Here is a 23,548-nt window from a genome sequence, read left to right as displayed (position 1 = left end):
GGAGTGGTTTCAGCCCAGAAATTAGTAGTTTCTTGGCCATTTTGGTCTAATTTCTATCTCTTTCATGTCCCTGCTATAAAACCCACATTTGCGTGGTTTTGCGAGCCGGGCAGTGCCGGTTAACTAGGGTATAACTATTTCCGGCTCAACAAAGTCTACTCTTCCATTTTTCCCTTGGAACTAGACAAACTTTCAACTGAAGCACTCAAACCAATCACTTCTCATACCGGCACTTGCTCAAAACTCATAGCAAGCAGTAATAAACCTTAGCTCTTGACCCCCCCCCCCTATACTGCAGAGAAGGACAAGGCTCTCTATTCGACCTTACCAGCCAATCAGTAAAACAGTTCACTGTACCTATCCAGGCATGTCCAAAGGGCAGTTTCAGGTGTACTCTCTGGTCCAACTGGTGAATCTGGGTATTTTGAGGCAATGTTACAATTGCTTCATGTACACAGACAACCCTCTCCTCCTTCCACCAAACACTAATACATGTGAGAGATGCAATTATACAGCCAAACTGGAGGCTAAGCTCTCTCAACCCAAGACTGGACCAGGCAGTCAAGAGGAGAAGGGAATTACTTGCATCACACCACAAGTCTCACATAGACCTATGAAACCAGAACCGGCAAAAAACGCACATAAATACACAAAAACATACTCGGAGGCTCTAAATAAAAAAACTGCAGAAGCAACAGAGACCTCCAAAGCAGACATCCAAGCAATCTCCACCCCCAACACAAACCATGAAACACATACTTCACAAAACCAGTGTGCCACACAATCATAGCCCTTAAGGCAAAATAACATACCCAACACACTAGTGATAGGTGACTCTATAGTCAGGCACACTGACGTCCAACTCACTAGGCTGAACAAGGAATATGTTACTGTTAGCTGTCAGTTGCCAGGATCCGCCACATAACACAAGCACTCAGGTCACTGCAGAACAATTACAAATATGACTCTGTCATTGTCCATGTTGGTGTGAATGACCTGAGCCATACCTCCCTGGACTACATGAAGAGAGACATGGAGGAGCTCTCTGATCATGTAGCCCAGGCCGGTGTGACCCTGACCCTGAGTACCATCCTGCTCTCACCAAGAATGATACCACGGTATAGAGAAAAATATTATCAATATCAACAATTGGCTAAGCTTCTGGTGTCATTCAAAGGGGATCCAGTGTCTGTCAGCCTGGAATGACATGCTCGACAAGCCACGCTGCTTCACTAGAGATGGCTTGCACCTGTCACCCTTAGGCTTTCAAATACTGGCCAAGGCTCTTGCCACCCCCATAGTGCCGTTTTTAGGCAAGGCTCAAAAGAAAAACCCCAACCGTAAATAGCATAAGTAACAAGAAACTGAGGGTAATGCTACTCAATGCCACAAGTCTAAACCTCAAAATTCACGCACTTGAGGCACTCCTCAGTACAGAGAAAATCGATATATGTGCAGTAACAGAAACCTGGTTTAAAGCTCCAGAGAGCTGACCGATATAGCCAACATCCTGGCAGACAGGGTCAGTGCAAACTTCACCCCCCCCTCACCCCCAAAAAGCCCATAACTATACCAGAAGAATGTAGTGCCTCTGAAATCGCAGACACTCAGGTTAAAACAGCCTTCTCCAAAGCCAAAAACACACCATCAATGGGACTGGATGGTGTCCCAGGCTGCGTCCTACACGAGCTCAAAGATGAACTAAACCCTCACCTAAACATACTGTTTAAACTCAGCCTCTCCACATGCTACATGCCCACAGAGTGGTGCACAGCAAAGGTTATTCCACTCCACAAAGGTGGAGCCACAACGGACCCCGGGAACTATTGCCCTATAAGCCTGACTAGCTTGGTCTGCAAAGCTATGGAGCGTATCATCATGGCTCTCATTAACAGAGACATTGGAAACCTCCAAACACTGGAACCTACCCAGTTCGGCTTTGTTAAGGGCAGATCATGCCTCCTAAACCTGGTGGACTTCTTTGAGACAATTACCAAGGCTATAGAAGCGGGAAAGGTGGTCCACACAGCCTACCTAGACCTTGCAAAGGCCTTCAACACCATTCTCCACTCAGGTATTATAGACAAGCTCACCAGCCTAAACATAAACCCCTACGTCACGAGATGAGTTGCCAACTGGCTCATGGACAGAACCTACATGGTAAGAGTTGTGGGAGTTAGGTCTGACTCTAAACCGGTTACAAGTGGCGTTACCCAGGGCTCAGTCCAGGAACCCCTCCTGTTCGGCATATACTTCTCAGAGGTACAGGCAAGCACAGGAGGACTATGGCTGACCAAGTTCACAGACGACTGCAAACTAGGGGCTATAATTGACTCTCTGGCTGACACAGACATCCTCCAAAAGGGTCTCACTGAGACAGATACCTGGTGTCATAACCATGGCCTCAAGCTAAATGCCAAAAAGTGCATAGTCATCCCCTTTGGAAAAAACAAAGTACCCACAAACTTCCACATAGTTGGTAGCCCCCTACATACGGAATATGTAATAAGGGATCTGGGGACCCAAGTAGATAGTAACCTCTCCTTTGATAATCACACTGCCAAAGTGGTTAGAAAATCCTTCTATGTGGCCCACCTAATCACAAAAGGGTTTGCATCCAGATCGAAAGAGGTAATTGGGCCCCTCTATGCATCACTCATCAGATCCATCATAGAGTACAATGCCCCATTTGGTATGTACCTTACAAGACACCTGCAACAACTGGAAAGACCAAAGAAGTACCTCACCAAGAGGATCACTGGCCTCAAGCAGATGCCCTATGTAGCTCAACTGAAGAAACTCCAGCTGTACTCGGTTGCATATCGCCTACTCAGAGGTGATCTCTGCCTGACAAACAAGGCCATGTCCAACCCAGAATTGATGGACATGCTCCACCTAAAGAAAACCATATCCCCTTGAGCCACATGCTGCATGGATCTAAACCTCACCACAACAATAAACAGGACGTGCTGGAGGGATAGATTCCTGTCCCAGAGACTTTCCATGCTCTGGAACAAGATTCCAACCTACATTAGGCAGAGCTCCTTGCTAACCCTCTTCAAGAGAAACCTTGACGAGTGGATGGGAAACAGAAAGTTTACCCCAGGGATCACTTCAATGGCTTTGCTGGACAGAGGCACAGGGAACTAATCTAACGGGGAGGTGAAAGCCAACACATTCTGTCTAGGCTTATAAATGCCTTTGGGCAGATAGCCTAGTACCTACCTATGAACCTATGAAATGTCCCTGAGGAAGCCAATGCCCTAGTGGAATGTGCTTTAGGGCAGGAAGGCAAGGTCTTACCATAGTGCAAGTAGCAGAAAGAGGTATCCTTAAAAATCCAAGTTGCAACAGTTTGAAGACTGTCTGGGACAGCTTAGGGTTCATAAATGATATTAAAAAGCTGGTCACTCTTTCTGAAGGATTTAGTTTTGCCCAGACAAAATCTGAGTTGCCAGTGAAAGTCTAGAGAATGTAAGCTCTTTTCCCCACTGTTTTGTGGATTTGGACAGAAAGTGAAAAAATGAAAAGCTTAATCGAGGGACAGCTCGTTCACTACCTTAAGCATGAAGGATGGATTAGGTCCAACAGTCACTCTTTCTTGTGAAAAAATAAGAAAAGGCAGAATGGCCACGATAGCTTGTATCACTGAAGCTCTCCTAGCAGTGGTGACAGCCAAAAGGAGGATGGTTTTCTAAGTACAGAATTTTACAGAAACAGAAGATGCTGGTTCAAACGGAGGCAGAGTAAAATTTTCTAGCACAATATTAAGATCACAAGGGAGAGACACAGGTTTCCTTGGTGGATTAAGATGCCGGAGGAAAAGCTTGACCTCTGCCCTCTCCATAAGTGGAGGGCTAAGAGGAAGGCAAGTAGTGATACTTGACAGCTAAGCATTTATACGCGAGTATGCCAAACTTGATCAAAGAAGTTTGCAGAGATGTTGTAGTACAGCATGAATTTGTGATAAGAATGACTATGTTGCAGAACCAATAGGAAAACCTTTTCCATTTAGCAGTGTAAGATTTTCTAGTAGTGTATCTCCTGGCCTCTTGCAGGACATGAACATTCTCTTCAGAGAATAGGTGCCTTTGAGGAATTAAAATCCTATCATTGATAGGTCAGGTTGAGAGATGAAAGATTTGGGTGTAGCAGAAATCTTTTTGGCTTAGTTATCAGGTCCAGTTGAAGAGGAATTATCCTATAATTTCTCTTTGTCAGATGAATTAACAGGAATACCAATGCTGCCATGGCCAAAAAGGTGCCAATTAAAGGAGTGTGGGTGCTTCCTTTTGTGCCTTGAGAAGAATTTTTGGAATAAGAGGCAGAGGAGGAAGAGCACTGAAGAAGTTCCCTATCCATTGGAAAAAAAAGGCATCTGTCCTCCAGGCTGTGGGACAAGGGTCCCTGGTGTAGAACCAGGGGAGCTGATGGCTGGTTGATAATGCAAAGAGGTCCATCTGAGTGCCCCACTGAAGGGTGATCATGGGGAAAACCTCTCTGTTCAAAGTCAGTCTGTGGGGGCTTTCCAGACAGCGGCTTAGCGAGTCTGCTAGCACAATGTCCTGAGAAGGGATACATGTGGCTGTGAGCTTGATGTTCATTTGGGTTGCCAAGTTCCATGCTTTCTGTACTAACCTGCACAGTTGGTAAGACCTGGAGACAGTGCTGGGAGCCACACAGATTCCAGGTACCATTGGACTTTCCTCATGTGAAGTCTGGCCAGGGGGAACATAGACATGGTGGTTGACATGAATCCCAAAGTCCTTAGCATCTCCCTTGCTATGCAATGAGCTTAGGGGAAAGTTTTTGGAAATAAATGAACACACTGTGATCTTTCTCCAGGGGAAGGAAGGCAGGCACTTTCTGTGTGCCCAGTCTGCAGCCTAGAAACACCAGGTCCTGTGTAGGGACCAACTGTGATGTTTTTGTAGTTGATAGTAAAACTCAGACCTGTCAGAAGATGAAATGAAAGCAGACACTGAAGAAAAATTTCTGGATAGAGAGCCTGGATTAGCAAGTCATCTAGGTAGAGGAAATCTGAATTCCCTGAGTGAGACAGAAAGCTACTACTGGAACTAGACACTTTGTAAACACTCTCAAAGCTGTGGAAAGACCAAAGGGCACAGCAATAAACTGAAAATGTGAAGACCAGAGAAAACTCCAAGGAATCTCATGCAAGAAGGACTAATGGGTATGCATAAGTAGGTGTCCTTCAGATCTAGTGACACTAATAAAGCCTGGAAGAGGATGAAAAATAGAAGTGTGTGCACAGAAAACATTTTGAGAGATGGTAATTCAAATAAGTGTTTAAGAGACAGGTCCAGGATGGAACATCCCTGCCCTTCTTTTCTAACTAGAAAAATCCTGGAATAAAATTATTTTCCCATAAAGTCCTTTGGGACTTGCTCTATAGTGCCTGGATTCAAGAGGTCTTGAATAATGGGGGCCAGAAAGGATATTTGAATTTAAGGAGGTTGTAGCATGCCTTTCTGAGGCGGAATATTTTCCTGAGGCATAGCATAAGGGTCCCAGAGTATGAATAGGACCAACTTGTCTGTGTTAATAGCTTTCAACCTAGCCAGGGAGAGCAGAAGGTTCCCTACAGGTTTTTTTCAGAGTACAGCTTCCTAAGGAGGTTTCCATTGTTTCTGAACTGTCCCAGGATAATTTCCAATGAAGAAGGTAGATTTAGATGAGTATTTCCTATGATGTCTAGGAACTAAGGACAGTAGGATTTGTGCGTTGTGTTTCATGGCCTTACCTGGGTCTTGGTCAGAGTTTTGAACAGGCTGACTGCCTGAGGACAAAACGCCTTTGTCCAAGGGCGAGTCTAGAATTGTAGATTTGAAATCTTCAGGTGTAGGCTGACTGTGAAGCCATGCATTTCTTTGAATACCAAATCCTGTGGCAGCTACCTAGAAGATGCATCTACAACACTGTAACTGCACGTAATGCTGTGCCTGGCAATTTGAGTGGCCTGCAATACCAAGCTCTGCATCCGATGCTTAGACTCTGCTGTAGCAAGGTCCAGAATAACGTTGTTTAAGGAATGAAGGACAGAGATCAAATAATTTATTTGTGTCCTGTAATTAATTGCCCTAAAGGCAAGGTTAGCAAAGGAGTAAAATGTCTTTCCCCATCTACCCATAGCCCTACTATCTTTGTTAGTAGGTAGGACATATGCCCTGAACAGAAGCTCACGGGGCTTATCTGAAGAGAAAGATACTGTCTGGCAGTTGGTTTGAGGATTAAAGAGCTGTTAATGAGCTGTCTCCTGTGGACAAGTGGTGCAAAGTTGGATTCCCACAGCATCCATTACCTAACTGCGTGACTGAGCAAATCACTTAACCAAATACTGCTCAGAGGTTGAGTATGAAAATGTTCCAAGAAGATCAGTATTCTACCCTGGAAAACAAATACAAATAAAAAATAAAATAAATAATACAGGTTGTCTGCCACTGGGTTCTTGTATAGATATTTTAGGTAATCAGACAACTTATAAAACCCATTGGCCTCTTAAGGAGCTGGTGGTTGAGCATCAGGTGTAGAAGTGGTGGAATGAAAAGTGACCTGGAAAGCCTCAGCGACGGAAAGGATTGGGGGGGGGGGTACCCATCTCCAAGAGGGTACAATCCCACTTCTGAAAATCAGAGATCTGTGTGGATTGTCATTCAAAGTGTTTTATCATGTGCAGTTCAATCCTCCCAAAAGAAGCTTCCTCTACAGGGGAATGGGTGACAGGTAGTCATCTTAGTTAGAAGACATTTGCCATGAAGAATGCAGCTGAGAGGAATAGTGCAGAAAATGGTCAATTTCACAGTCCTGTTCCTCATCAGAAGAAGATGAAAGCAGGGTAGGTTTTTGAGTAGTAGCCTGTGGTTGCGAGACCCAAAGGAAGGAGTTTTCAAAGACAAAACAGCTTTGAACAACCCCCTGTGAGCAGTCTATCCACTTCTTTTCCCTAGATGTTGAGGGAGAGGCCACAAGCCTAGTCTTCTGTTTTTTCATTTTTTAGGCACGACATTCGGATGTTCTGAATCCTGTCTGTCTTCTATTAGATAGCCTGGGATCTTTTCCCTAACTAAAATTTGAGGGAAGCCACACAGTCCTTCAGAAATGATGAGATGCAGTTTCTCAGATGTAGTGGCAGTCTGCAAGCTACAGGATCCATACTGGCCTTTGATGGGGTCTCAGGTAATGGGCAACTGAGAAGCAGCCTGATGTACTGCAGGTTCTGCAACCTCAGCAGGTGCATCAGAGTCAGAAATGGACTGCAGATCTGTTTGAGGCCTCTCTAGTCTTTTTCTTAGGTGGCAGAGGGAAGCCAAGGATGCAGAGTCAGCCATCCTGGACTGGACCAAGCGTTTAAGATGTTAGGTTTCGGTAGGGTATTGAGAGTAGAAATCACTGACCTAAGGGTTTTTGGAATGAATGATTGTCAGACTGATCATGATTTGTGATTGTGTTCTGGGACTTGGCAAAAAAGATACTTGGTGTGCAGGTCCTTGTATGGAATTTGCCTACCACATCACAAATTTCAGCAAAACATTGTAAGGTAAAAAGGAAGGGTTCCCTAAAGGCGCACTTATCTGGATAAGTGATTAAAGCAAAGGTACCAATGACCAAACGTCAAACTGTCTGAAGGATGCACGGTGAGATAGCCTTTGGATCCACACTCGCACATCCGTCTATATACCAGCTTTTGGATCCACACTCGCACATCCATCTATATACCCTAATGCATATGAGCTGAGGTCATGCATCAGACCTACAACCTACGTAAAATAAAGTTTTGGTAGTCCAGCTGGATGTCAGTGCTGACAACCCATATTCAGGAATCAGGAATATTACAACAGTGATTTCAATCAAGGCATCATACTGTTTAGGGGCTATTGTTAATACTGTTTATAGTGGTTGTCATAGTGAGGCCACTAATCAATGTACCAGTTTTATCAACACAACTAATTTACGACTAAGCAATAGCCTGAAAAAAGCTGAATCACCTAATTCTAACTAAAACTTTTTGATTCTTTTCTTTAAAGTAATGCTAGCTAAACAGCTGTTTATTTTTGTTTTATCTTGGAAATAAAATTGCTTCTAATAGGCAACATGCAGTAAAGTTATCCTGTGGAAAACATTCACTATATGTAAACAATGCCTACAGAAGCTAGGGTATCATCAATACAAGAACATGATCACTTAGCTGTATAACTACTAGAACTTAATTTCCCCTGTAGAAATAAAAAAGAAAATTTTATTTTTTATTTTTATTTTGTAATTTGATAACCAGTAGGTGAGCTGGTAAATGGACCCTTTACAGTCATGACCCAGATGCAAGTGTACAATGACAGTAACAATAATTAAAAGCAAGCAAGCAATCTATAGCAAATGCGGTACAGAAAATAATTACATTTGAAATAAAAAGTTAATCTGAATAAGGATTAAAAGTAAGATTGCAAATTATAATAATAATCAACCTCTGACTAACTAGCAACTTTTATATGCAAGCAGTATACAACCAGATCTCTCGAGTTCTCGAATCATATCAGGTTCATACCGTCTCCTTCAGTTCCTTCAGTCAGGAGAAATGCCATGTGGTAGTTGCCAATCTGATTGGGGTACAGCTTTTCCAGTTCACATACCAAAGGATAATGTGTCACAAACAGTGTAAACGATTTCACCTGGAGAAAGGAAAAAGCACATTATTTGCAACACTGAAAAAAAAACTGACAGGTGTCTTCAAAAAAAAAAAAAAGCCCATTGGGGGCGGAGCCTAGATGGCCAACTGGTAACAGCATTTTTTCAGAGCTCCACAAAATCAGCTTTAAAAAACAGGAAAAAATTAATATTATCAAATAAAAACAATCAAATACTAATGATAAGCCTTTATACTAACTCGATATAAATTTTGGTATCATTTCTTCAATATTTTCCTGTCAAACTAACCTGGAGAATACTATTACTTGTGGATATGAGCAACTCAAATAATTCACACTCTGAAACACCCTTGAGCAAAGAGATTCAGTTGATATCTTCCACTCTACAGGAACTATCCTTGAAAATGGATGGTTTCAAGGACAACCTTGAAAAATCTAAGTGAAAAATGTCAAAAACAAACTGATGTTCTCAGAGAATTATTGCAGCAACAACAAACAAAAATCTCAGACATCGAGACTTCTCTCTGTGATATACTGTATTTAATTTAAAAAACGAAATTTCTTAACAAGAATACCAGCCTATATTACAAAATTAAAAGAATTTAAACCCTGGCTAAATCCAGAATTACAATTTTTTTAGAAACGAATTATACTGAAGATTTAAATATAATAATGATTTGGGACACTTTAAAAGTCTATATATATGGCAAAATTCTTGCATGGTATAGAAATAAAAGAAAAGAATGGGAATCAGAGTTAGACAATATACAAAAGAAGATCATAAGTCTAAAAAATAAGGACCTAATAAACAACACTGATAACAAAAAAACAATTGAGGATTTAAATAAAAAATATAATGAAATTCTTACTCATAAAACAAATCTAGCATTGGAAATATTAAACTTACGTTCTTACTCCACATCACCAAGATACATGCATAACTTAGCATCCAGGGTAAAGAAACAATCTAGACTAAATAACATTACGAATATCATTCATGAAGGGAAAAATAACAAAAAGGTTTCTGATATAAGTGAGATTCTTGATGTATTCAAATTTCATTATATGAAGCATTATGATTCGGACATAAACACTAATAATCACCTAAATCTAGATTTGAAATTTACCAAAATAATGAAATTACCTGAAAAAATGAAATTGGATATACAAAATCAAATTACATACAAAGAAGTTACAAATAATATTAAAGAAAGCAAAAATAATAAAGTCCCTGGAATGGGTGGTATTATAATAGAACTATATAAAAGGTTTCCACCATCCATAACCTCACTATTTCACAAAACCTTGCTAGAAGTTCAATATAATAATATAATTCCACCTTCTTGGAGGTATTCACTAATAACACCCATAATAAAAGAAAATAAGGATCCTACACAATGTAATTCTTATAGACTGATTTCATTACTCAATAATGATTATAAAATCTTTATGTCTATTTTAGTGAACAGAATTAAAAAATCTTTAATACACATGATGAAGATCAAATGGGCTTTATTTATAATAGACATACCTATGGCAATATTCAAAGAGTACTGACACGTATAGAGTATCTAAATAGACAAGATCAGGAAGCCCTGTTAATAACTCTAGACATAGAAAAAGCCTTTGATTCATTAAATTGGGAATATTTATTCAGCATTTTAACTCTATATGACTCTCCTCCTACATTTGTCTCATTAATAAAGAATATATATGTAAATAATCTAGCATATGTAAAATTAGGACCTTTTACTTCTGAATCTATAGCTATAACAAAAGGAACAAAACAAAGTTGTCCTATGTCCCCTATATTATTCACTCACGCCATTGAACTATTTGCTTCTTCAATTTGGTCTAATACAAAAATAACAGGCTTTGATGTATATGGGAAATATAACTCTAAGATTATGTTATTTGCAGATGACATATTGCTTACACTATCTACTTCAAAACAATCTCTAAAAGAATTAGAGAAGGAAGTAGACAATTTTTATTTGATTTCAGGTCTCCATTTTAATAAGTCAAAGTCTAACTTCATGTTATTAAACAAAAAAAGGACTTAATAATAGAAGGGAATCATATAATGGGCAAACAAGTCTCTACAATAGCTTACTTGGGGATTACCTTATGTAATAATATAAAATAAACTATTTCTATAAATTTCAAAAATATCTTAGATAATTTAAAATATATATATATATATATATTAAAATGGAATAAAATATATCTAACCTTTGAAGATAGACTTCAGTTAATAAAAATGATTCTCTTACCAAAAATGTTATATATAGCACAAGCCATTCCTATGATACCAGATAAACATATTTTAAAAGAAATAAACACAATTTTATTAAAAGTTTTATGGTATCCAAGTAAAAATAGAATAGCTCTTACACATCATATCAGATCATGAGAAAAATGAGGAATACATTTTCCAGACATTGAGACATATATAAAAGCCTCTATAATTAGAATAATTTTAAATTGGATTGATCCTAATTATTTTTCAAATTGGAAAACCTTACACACCATCATCTACTCCAGAGAAAACTCTTTAATAAATAATCTTATGCTAGAAAATCAAATTAATGAACCCTGGCATATTTTATCTATAGGAATCCAATATAATATTACAAGACCAACCAACTTAGACTTTATAATGAATATATTTAACACATTTAGAAAGCTTGTTATAAATAATTCAGACATAAAAATTTTGATAGAGTTAATAACTCCTTTTGGTTCTACTAACAATTTTTCTAATAAATTTCATAGGAATATATTTTCCTTATGGGAAGCAAGAAATTTTTCTTGTTGGGAACAATGTATAGACAATCAAGGAGTAATCGGATGGTCAACTAATAATAAATACATATAATCTTTCACCTTCAGACTGGCTTGTCTTACAAGATATTTTACTTCACTCACAAGATCTATATAGGTTAATTAATAACTCTCCTTTTAAAGCCAGACCAAAATTTATAAGTTATTTATATGAAGTTATCTACGATAATAATAATAAGAAGAATATAATTTCAAAAATGTATAAATTATTAATGAAATATAAGACTACTATTAACCAAAACTTTTGGGATTTCATTATCAAAGGACATTCATTAAACTTATCTCTGGAGAGTAAAATGGATCTACTCTATTCTATAAAACTAACATTAAACGTTCAATACTGGAGAATTTTCACATGGAAATTTCTACACAGATCTTTTCTTACACCCAATAGAATAGCTAAAATAAATCCCTCACAAAATGTTACTTGTTGGAGATGTCTGCAAAATTGTAAAGCAGACTGGATACATATTTTTTATGATTGTAGTAAACATAAAAAATATTGGGAAGATATTGGTATTTTTCTCCAAGCCATATTTACTAATTCTTTTGTTTTACCTAAATTGCTAATTTTGTTGAATGTTAATGAAGAATATACAATGAATAAAAAAAAAGTATATCTGTGATGGACTATTCTAGCAGTTGCTAGAAAATGCGTTTTACAGGAAATGGAAATCCACTTCAGAACCATCATTTGAAGAATTCTTGGGATTACTAAAAGAAACTTCTACAATGCAAGTCAAGGTAAAGGAACTAAGAATTTTGCCTAAACCATGGACTAACAGTCCTTGGGGAAAGATCTTTACTCTTTTTAAGACACTAGAAACAAACCCAGACTCTATTTAAAAGAAGAAAATTGAAGAAAACATCTCAACTCATAACATATATAATATCTGACTCAAATGGTTATATCTAATATTTCTAACTCAGGCATTATGTATATAATGTATATATTTTATTTATCTGTTTGAAATGGCACAAATGTTTACAACTGAAATTCTAATACTTTTGAAATAATTTAATAAAAAAAATTTTGAGTTAAAAAAAAAGCCCCCTGTCATTTAATTCATTCCCTCTAATAGCTCTGGAAGTTTGCACATTTAACTTCCAATAGGTGGAGCCTAAGCTTTTTGATAGAATCAAATTATGTCCTCAAATTTCAAACAAATGTTCTTATCTCTGGAACCATAAGCGTTACAATAGGAAGTGTAAATGGCAAACTCTTCAGCACAATTACAATGGTATTATTAGGTTCTGGGTCTTAAACTGGATGTTTTAAGTCACAGTAAACACAGTAATTACTGAGTTTGTAATATTTTGTAAATAACTTACAATATCTCAGCAATCACTCAAGTTTCACACTAACTGTTAGCAACATTTTGCTCTTGCAGCATACTAATCTAAGGAGCCCTGTCTACTCTGCTGCCAAGATATTTAGAAAAATATGAAATTTACGACAACATAAATGTTATATGAGCAACACTTAATATTTCTTTGCCTGCACTTTACAGAAGTCAAATGTCAATACAGTTGTGTTTGCCATGGTGTAAGCTTTAAGATGAAATATTTTAATACTTTGTATTTGCTTTTAGAATTATTAATGCAAATATGAACAAACAATATTTCTCGCCTGGAGGCATCAGCAGGATGTAAGTGGACAAACACCTGAAGGCTTCACTTGGCTGTAATAAGTTAAGAAATTATCTCACTGCAGATCGGCATATAATGAGAACGTGCAATTAATGTCAATTAATGTACTTCTGTTTTTCATGATTGTTTTGCACAGCAGACCCTTCCCTACTATGTTCGACTAGAAATCATTCAGCTGTTTAGCAACAAAAATGGAGACTATGACTAGGATACAGGTTGCAAAAGCAAGTGAACTGAGCTATGCATTTAGCTTGCAGCTTCCAAATTCATTAACCACTTTTTTTGCATAAAGATTTAAATAACTTCAGAGAACCATGAGGACCTATAAAGAATACTATGTATTACAACAAATAAAGTGTATCTTTCCCACTAGATATTAATTATAATGGAAGGTAATCAATATAAGACTTGTATTCATCCTCAAAAATAATTCATACGAGCAGAAAAAAAATCACAAAAGGGAAAAAAGAAAGAAAAATTAAAAATAAACTTGTATGAAAGATTCTGAAGCAAACCATAAAAGACAAGAAACTAGGGCTGGGAGAACACAAAGGAGATTAAGGCATGCTGGGAGATTACGTAAATGACACTGGTCTTAGGGACTATACAGATGCACTTCTAGCATCTAGCAGTTATTTTTTTATTCAGTTTATTATTAACTGTCTGGTTAAGAGACTTGCTCAGAGTCACACAGCAGGTAAACAGAGGTAAAAGGAATCACACCCAGTACACTTGACTACAAGCAGTAGCTCATTAATAACTCAGTGTCTTACTCCCCTGTGCTAACTGACAGACATAGTTTAGTCACAAAATTCCAAAGGGGAAAAAGGGTCTGAACTTGTCTAGGGAATATAAAGTACTAGAATCATGGATGCCAGAAACCCAGTGTAAATGCACAACAGTTTAATTATTTGGTTAAATATCTGAAAACATCCAACTAAAACATCTTTTAGGGGATTATACTTAGAAGCCAAGTTTCATTCATGCCAATCAAATGCCTTTTATCTACAGGAAACTATATAATCAGATTTTAAATAAACTACTAAGCTGCCAATTCTGAACTTATTTTTTATGAGTATAATGCAATTGGTTTATATAATGGATTCCTAAATAATTAACTTGCACATTAAAATATTATAAAGACTACTAAAAAACAACGGTAGTATCAGTTTACACAAGATTAAGTTATTCTTGTCATCCATTTCAAAAGTACATAAGAGTAAAATGCTTCAGTTTTTACAGTTTTGCAAATAAAAACAGCTATAGAAAAACATTTTAGGTTATAACAGAAGTTTTGTGTTTCTAACTAGCAATGCCATTAGATTCATGCCACAAAAGCAAACATCTACTATCCCATAATAAACTCGCTGAGTCAAATGACATACTAACTCTAGGAATAAAAATGTCTCAACCACTGTCACAATTCAGAGATAATTTATGATTTTGACAAGTCAGTGCATTGAGTTTAGAAGTACCCATTTAATGGCTGTGACTCAGGGTGTTGCCCTTTCTAGATTGAAAACTCTTTTAAAAATAGGAAGTGTACACCACTTAGCAAAAATGTTAATGGCTACTGGCCAAGTAATGTATTCACACCACAAAATCTTAAAATCACTTCCAACAGTAATATTAATTTAATTGCAGTTAGTTAATTAGTTAAATCAGTAATGGCATTAATATTTGTAAGCATATAAAACATTGTTTTGTTTTACAATATTGTACTATTTATACAAAGCAGAAATACAGAAGAATCATTTTTAAATTGTAAAGTTAGTCCCTGAGAGCAAAAGTGGTAACTACTCAACATTAGCAACCACTATGAAAAATGGTTGTGTAACCAACTGCTGCAACCAAATTACATGTGACAAACAAGGGCTATAGTCTCTTGATTCACACTGCAGCCATCAATAATATCTGACGGCACATGCTTCAAATTGACACCCAAACAGCAAATAATATACAAGGAGTGAACAGCCTTAATATCATACTGTAAATTCACACACTGCTACCTCAAGTATTAGCCAACACCTGACATACCTAAACAAGCTTTCCATTGTACAGCTACAGATCAGAGTTACTACCACTGGCTCCCCAGGATGCGCTTCATACAGGTTCATAGGCTAAGACTAAGCCCAGTGCTTCCCAGAGCAATCTTACCAAAAAGTAAATGAAACATGGACAAGATCATTTTACACACACACATGCCACCTATATATACATATATCATGTATATAATATATACACACACACACACACACACATGGGCACACACACATATATATATATTTCTAGTGCAAGTTAGCATGTCTATGGAGTAGTGCTTGTATATACATCTGTGTAACAAGCTGAATATACACTGAAAAAAGATGAAACATCAGTAAACAGACAACCATAGTCAAATGTCAAAGGCATACATCAGACAGTCATTATTCTGGAGGGAGACAGTCTGTGCATGAAAGCAGCTGTCTATTTTTCAAAGCTAATTTATCACCACTTTGAAGTGTGTGTGTGTGTCTATCTCAAATACATTACTGTGGGCACATTTGTTTCATCTGTGCACATTCAAACAGATGAGGCATCCCTATTCAGAAAGTACTTTTCTACAAGGCACTATATGCATGAAAGCAAATGACCATTACTGTCAATTGAGTACAGCTGAATAATAACTGATATGGACTGTCAGAGGCAGTGTGCGTGTGTGTTTGAGTGAAATAAAAAGAAGTACTTTACTACAAGCAGAATTGTGTTTGGTTGATCACACTTAAGGCACCTCTCCCTAGTAAGGAAATGGTTATTCTAGTAGAGAGGAAGTCCATGTGTAAAAATTACTCTCCAACAGAGCCCCATATTTACAGCTGAATGATGATCTGTACTACTGTAGGCAGCAATATAGATCTGTGTGTGTGTATGTGCAGATGAGACTGCATGTATGCATGCCTTTGCTTGACCATGTACATAACATAAGTACTCCCTACTGTAACAGTGGTTAGTCTCTTGTTAATTGGAAAGTAACAGAAACAACTGAATACCAGCTATTTTAACAGTTCTGTCACTTAATCGCGGCTGAATGATTTGGATTGTAAGGGACAGGAAGTGAGTGTGTGTGTGTGTGTGTGTGTGTGTGTGTGTTTGTGAAGATAGATAAAATGCATTATGATTGGAAGAATTTCTTTCATCTGGTCACAGAAAGAACGCTTAAGATAAGAATGTGGTCCATATAACTCAGGCCTGATTAGCAATCTGGGGGCTGGAGAGTCACTCTGGAAAAATGGGAGTGAGCAGACTATGTCAGTTTGCCTTTTGGTCAAGAGAGGCTAGTCCAGTTTGCTGCAACACTGAAACCTTGTGGAGGTTTGATATGCTAGCAAGCAGTATAACGCACAGAAGCAGTATGCATGCTGAATCCAGTGGATAGAAGTGTGCATGTGAATATGCATGGCTCAACAGGTGTCACACTAGAAATATCAAACATCCAAGCTGAAAAACAATGTGTGCACGTGCGTGTGTGTGTGTGTGTGTGTGTGTGTGTGTGTGTGTGCTTGTCTGTGTAAACACAAGACATTTTCTCTTACTTGAGCAAACACCCATATGACTGGAAGTACACCTAGTGAAAATGTGATTAAGAAAGGACAGCAAAAGAAATGGACCACCAACCCATCCAGATGTGGTTTACTCTAGGAGGAAAGTTTGTGTGTGAAATGAGCTGGAAGTAAATTAACAAAGGCACAATCCACATTTTGGCATTAATTTCAAAGTACACCTATTGAAGGCTTTCTTCCATTTGAATCTGATAGCACATTTCTCAGATTCAGTTCACAACAGAAATTAGTATTTATGATTGTCAGGAGACAAATACTTGTTAAAATTACAACTACAGAATGAAATCCAGTTGCTATAAGCCCTAAGAATTTTAGACTTGATGTAGCTGTTCCACTACTATTATTTGTAAAAACTCAGTTTAAGTACATCATATATCATCTTTTTCTTTCGGTTGTTCCCATTAGGGGTTGCCACAGCGGATCATCTGTTTCCATTTCTTCCTGTCCTCTGCATCTTTCTCTATCACACCAACCACCTGCATGTCCTCTCTCACCACATCCATAAACCTTATCTTAGGGCTTCCTCTTTTCCTCTTACTTGGCAGCTTCATCCTTAGCATCCTTTTCCCAATATACCTAGCATCCCTCCTCACCACATGTCCAAACCAATGCAATCTCGCTTCTCTGGCTTTGTCTCCAAATCGTCCAACCTGGGCTGACCCTCTAATATACTTATTCCTAATCCTGTCTACCCTAATCACACCCAGTGCAAATCTTAACATCTTTAACTCTGCCATATCCAGCACTGACTCCTGCCTTTTTGTCAATGCCACTGCCTCCAATCCATACAACACAGCTGGTCTCACTACCCTCTTGTAGATCTTCCCTTTCACTCTTACTGGTACTTGTCTGTCACATATCACTCCTGACACTCTTCTCCACCCATTCCACCCTGCCTGTACTCTCTTCTTCACCTTTCTTCCACACTCACCATTACTCTGAAATGTTGATCCCAAGTATTTAAACTCATCCAAGTGTTTAAACTCATCCACCTTTCCAACTCTACTCTCTGCATCCTCAACATTCCTCTATCCTCCCTCTCATTCACACACACATATTCTGACCTTCATTCCTCTCCTCTCTAGAGCATATCCCCACATCGCCAGGGTCTCCTCAACCTGTTCCCTACTCTCACTACATATCACAATGTCATCTGCAAACATCACAGTCCATGGGGACTCCTATCTGATCTCGTCTGTCAATCTGTCCATCACCACTGCAAACAAGAAAGGGCTCAGCGCTGATCCTTGATGTAATGTCTATTCAAACTGCCCAAATAATTTTACTACAAAATGTTACAATAATTCAAGAATTGTCACCCTTTGTTTGTAAGAACCACCAGAATGTCTGTGTGGTCATAAGAAAAAATCAGGCTGTACATTTTTAACATATCTGTTTTAGGGTCTATATTAAATTAGCGAATGCTTAGAAAAGTGAACACTAATTCATCGACCCCTTTTAAGCAAAAGCTTAAAATCTCGAACACCCGGAACAGCAAATTTTTTCCCTTGGAAAAAATTTGCTGCTCCGAGAAACACACACACACACAACACAAGCACACCAAAAAAACAGCAATACACACACACACACACGCACACTTAAAATCTTACATCTACCCTACACTAAACTGTACATACACTACTATCGATCCACTTACCTTAACCCAAACCCTAACCCTAAGGTCCGTCACTATCGCATGCTTACCTGACCCACGCCCTAATCCTAATGTCTGTCACTATTGCACACTCACCTCACCTGCGCCCTAACCTAACTCACCTAACCCGTGCCCTAATCCTAACATCTACACAATCACACACTCACCTGAACCCGACCCGTAACTTTCCACCACAGTGTTGAAAATAGCGAAGCCAAAGAAACGGCCAACCAAATTCTTTCCCTAGGGAAAAAATTTGGTGTGTTGCAGCTTCGCTAATTTCAGCGTTCACTGTTTTAGGGGCGATATTAGAACATTTGAAGTTTTAAAACTTCGATGTTCTAATATAGACACGTGTTTTACATAATGGCTTAATATGAGTCTTTTTCAAGGTAGAGAATGGAATACATGACCTGCATATATGTGCATTGAACCAGCATTACATCAGAAGTAGACATCATATATATTTCCCCATAACAGTGATTTTTTGTCACTGAAAATGTGCCACCAACAAAGGTCTCTAAATTGGCAAGTGCAAGATATTCTAGCCGAGTTCAGTCTTAAGCTGAGTTTAAGAGTGAAATAATAATTCAACTGCAGTGTATACTTTAGTGCCAAGAAAAATTCCTTGAATCATTTAGTAATAAATATCATAAGGTATTTGAGGTCTTGCCTGTTGTACAGAAACACCAAATGCATGCTTAATGGGCATTTCATATGTTCATAGTTAGGTACTAGGCTATTGGCTCAAGGGTCTATACAAGCCTAGCCATAACAATTCCCCGACTATTGCTTCCCACAAATATTTACTTTCCTGGACCCTTGTCTAGCAGGGCTTCTGATGTGATCCCCGGGGTGAATTTCCTATCTCTCATCCAATCGTCAAGGTTCCTCTTGAAGAGTGCCATTGAGGCACTCTGCCTGGAATGTATGGGCAGCCTATTCCAGAGTATGGGGAGTCTCTGGGTCAGGAACCTATCCCTCCAGCATGTTCTATTCATTGTGATGACAAGTTAAGATCCCTGGAGTGTGTGGCTCAGAGGGATTGGGATTTCTTTAAGTGTAACATGTCCAACAACTCTGGGTTTGACATGGCCTTGTATGTTAGGCAGAGATCGCCTCTGAGTAGGCGATATGCGACAGAGTATAGCTGGAGTTTCTTTAGATGAGAAACATTAGGCATGTGCTTTAGGCCTGTGATTCTTTTTGTGAAGTATTTCTGTGGCCTTTCTAGTTGTTGCAGATCCAGTATGAAGGTCTCTAACAGCATTTCAGTTATGAAGATCTATAACACCACATATTTGAGTTCTAAAAGGTATAGGTAAGTGACCTTTGTTCAGGGTAAGGAATGAAGAACACATCCATATTACATTTGTCTGCAGTTCACTTTACATCAAAGTAAGAACACGTATTTCTGAACAAAGGTGGTATTTTCTTTCACTGTAAATTTGCTACCATCTACCCAAGTAAAGACAAATGAAATGTCACTTTTATGAAGATGACAATTTTTGTAAACTCAAATTTAAATTTATATATATACTTAAAAGTGTAACACATTACAATAAAATTAATATCTATCAAACAGGCATAAAATACAGAGTGGACAACATGGCTTGGTAACTGGGTCAAAAGATCAATAATGTAAAGGCATATAAATATATTACAAAATTACAGCCAACACATAACAGAAAACAAACATGCAACTTGGGGAACATGCTACACACCTGTGCACTGGTGGGGAATCCCAAAGCCATTCTGGTGCTATTTTCTACAGTTGAGTGGGCTTGTAAGAAAGTGATCAAACAATTAAACATACCCAAAGTAGCAAAGCAGTGGATACAACCCATATGACAATGCACACGTAACTCTAAGCCTGGGAGCCCTGGGTCATGTAGGATGACATGAACAAATGAATCACAACTAGTATACTGTCTTAAAAGATGCTCAGTGTAAGCTCCGAAGAACCAATATAATATGACAATAAAATGTACCAGAGAGTAGCTGGGCTGAGCTGATCAAGGCTTGTGTCATGAAGCCTCAGGTACTAGGAGCTGTACTATGTCAGATGAAGAGAGACAGACTTGGGCAATCATGCCCAGATCACCAGAATGTACAATATGCACGATTCAGGCTACATTCATGACATGATAGCCCACTACCGTAACCATCATAGACACCAGTTTCTCTAACACAAGCTTATAATCAAGCTGACACTGAGATCACATACCTTTAAACTGAATTCAAGCTTATCACCACAAACTATACAGGGATTCACAGTCTAAAAGTTTGAATTCTGCAGCTGAAGAACTACAACAACTTTCTTATAAGAAAGTGATCAAACAATTTAACACACCCAGAGTAGCAAAGCAGAGGAAGAACTAATGGGGCAAGCTACAATGTATCCAGGATACAATACAGCTGATCTGTTAGGAAATTCATGGCTGAAGATCTGGAAAGGGTAGAGAGGTAAAAGTGAATCTGGCAAGCTTAACAGTGTTGATGCAGTAATGTCCTTTGAATGACTTTTGTTAGGGCAGCATACATCCAATTAGTAATAATACACACAAAATGGAGTCTGAAAGAAGTGTACAGCCCAAAGGGTCAAGGTGCAGAATTAAGTAGAGGAACCTCCCTCTGTGTGTGTCCAAGAGGTGACAGGCAAAGCAACTCAGAATAATTCTTGAAAGTTTGCAGTAAATATGCAAGTTTTGCAAGAGAACAACGTGACCAATAGTATCAAATGCTATGGACAGGACAAAGATGACCAAATTCAAACAGTCTGAACCACGTCTCACCATCAGCAAGTAATTTATTACTTTCCTAAAGCCAGTCTCAGTACTGTCCTGAGTCCATCAGACAGAAATGCATGATAAATGCGTGAGCAACAGTTTATTACATACCGTAGTTTCATTGTATGTACAGCACAGTCCCCATACATGGTGCAGTTGTTGTTTCGGCACTGATTGCTTATATACCCATTTTATAATTACATTCATCCACAGCCCTCTTTCCCATTTTTGCACATGGGGTCAGGTTATCACTTCAAAAGTAAAAATCATCTAGAGCCAAGGTTTACACCACCTAATCTACTGTCAAACAATCACTGCTTACATTTAATTTTCAATAACTTGCCACTGTTAATCATATAAATCCATATATCACAAATTACTATTTTTATCTAGTCTTGATATCCAGATTGATTTAACATTGTTCTTTCAAGAAAAAGCACTTAAACATACACATTCTCTATTCACAATAACATTTGAGATCAGAAACTATATATTAATTATATTGTTTTACCATCACTACATTTCAAGTCTTTACAATTAGACCAGTGTCTTCATATCTTGTATTATAATCTATTTTATTAAATAGGTCTATGTTTTAGATTTTTTATTCCATGTTAATGTCCTCTTTATGCTCAGTTTCCATTACAGAATTCCATACCCCCCTTTTTACCAGGCAGTTCTCTTGCAATTTTCAGTTCCATATTTTTTATTATCTTTTATCATATTTATTCTCTTTCTTATGGATGGATTCTCTCTAGTTTTCATTTTCTTGTTATGGATTTCTTTGCCACTACCAACCCTAAAGATGGCAATGCTTTCACATCTTCAATACATGTTGCTTTATACCTAATACTATGGCTCTTCTAACTCCTTCTCTGCTTCTATACCACATCCTTAAGCTACTGCTCAGGTTTTATTGCTTCTATTCTTCTTAACTCTATCTATCTGCATCACTAACTTTCTGGCTGCTATTTTCCTAACTGAAACTAACATTCTATTTTGCTTGTACTATCACTGTCAGTGTCACACACTGCACTACCTACGTACTACTTTTTTGGACAATGTCTACATCATGTATGGTGAGAGTGACTATTATTGTCTGTAGTGTTTTAACTGTATAGAGCTGTCTAGATGTGTAGTAATATATTGCAACATCTTGTAGCAGTTTGCTCTTTCAACTTATTTTTTGTATAGTATTTCTAATGTAATTTCTATTCTATTGGATTATACTGTATTTCTATTGTACTTTATTTCTATTCTACTTTATGTGGAGATTTTCTCCCCGGGCCTCTGCTGAAAATGGGTTCTGTAAACCCAGTCAGACCACCCCTGGTAAACAAATGTCAAATGGATAATAAATACCAACTCAGCAATATCTCTATATTGATGCTAAATTCTCTTCCAGGTATAAGACTTACTATATTGTTAAATTAAATTTTGTAGTGAAGCAACTCCACAAATTCCTCCACCTCCATCTGAACCATCACATCTCCAACATAAACCTCTTATCTATGGAAACATTTTACCTCTTATCTATGGAAACATTTTCTCAAATCTTGCAGGAGTAGAGGAAAAAATTGTGCAAACACTTCAGTGCAAAAATTCCAGATTTTCCCACTTTAATTGCATATCGATAATAAGACATACTGATCATCTGTAATACCTCTATTTAACTGCTCACACCATGACATTTGTAATTATATACTGTATTCTCTTCTCAAATCTAATGATACCTTAGATACTCTACTTATTACTCTATTCCAATATGTCATTCCTGTTCTGGCCTCAGTCTTCTTCTTCTTTCGTCTGCTCCTGTTAGTCATCGCCACAACAGATCATCTGTTTCCATTTCTTCCTGTCCTCTGCATCTTGCTCTGTCACACCAACCACCTGCATGTCCTCTCTCACCACATCCATAAACCTTATCTTAGGCCTGCCTCTTTTCCTGTTACCTGGCAGCTTCATCCTTAACATCTTTTTCCCAATATACTCTGCATCCCTCCTCGGCACATGTCCAAACCAATGCAATCCTGCCTCTTTGGCTTTGTCTCCAAACCTTCCAACCTGGGCTGACCCTGTAATATACTTATTCCTAAATCCTGTCCACCCCCATCACACCCAGTGCAAATCTTAACATCTTTAACTCTGCCACGCCCAGCTCTGACACCTGCCTTTATGTCAATGCCACTGTCTCCAACCCATATAACATAGCTGGTCTCACTACCCTCTTGTAGACCTTCCCTTTCACTCTTACTGGTACTCGTTCACAGGTTCACAGTTCACAGTTTAGTACTAAGCTAACTGCCCTTGCGAGCCATTTTAACCTTAGCTAATTATCCCTTGTGAGACTCA

The 23,548-nt window shown here is 38.2% G+C and overlaps 1 protein-coding gene across 1 annotated transcript in view; it reads right to left on the bottom strand.

Annotated features, from left to right (window-relative positions):
- The window catches only part of MSH3 (mutS homolog 3), a 3,764,176-nt gene that overhangs the window by 264,938 nt on the left and 3,475,690 nt on the right, over window positions 1–23,548 (bottom strand). The window contains exon 22 of the mRNA XM_044064237.1: window positions 8,561–8,684. Coding sequence (XP_043920172.1) covers window positions 8,561–8,684 — 124 coding nt within the window. The remainder of the gene's footprint in view (window positions 1–8,560; window positions 8,685–23,548) is intronic.

Source organism: Protopterus annectens, chromosome 2.part2 (assembly GCF_019279795.1).
Source record: "Protopterus annectens isolate FY-2018-M chromosome 2.part2, PAN1.0, whole genome shotgun sequence".
Taxonomy (NCBI): domain Eukaryota; kingdom Metazoa; phylum Chordata; order Ceratodontiformes; family Protopteridae; genus Protopterus; species Protopterus annectens.
This window is presented reverse-complemented; position numbering and strand designations above follow the sequence as displayed.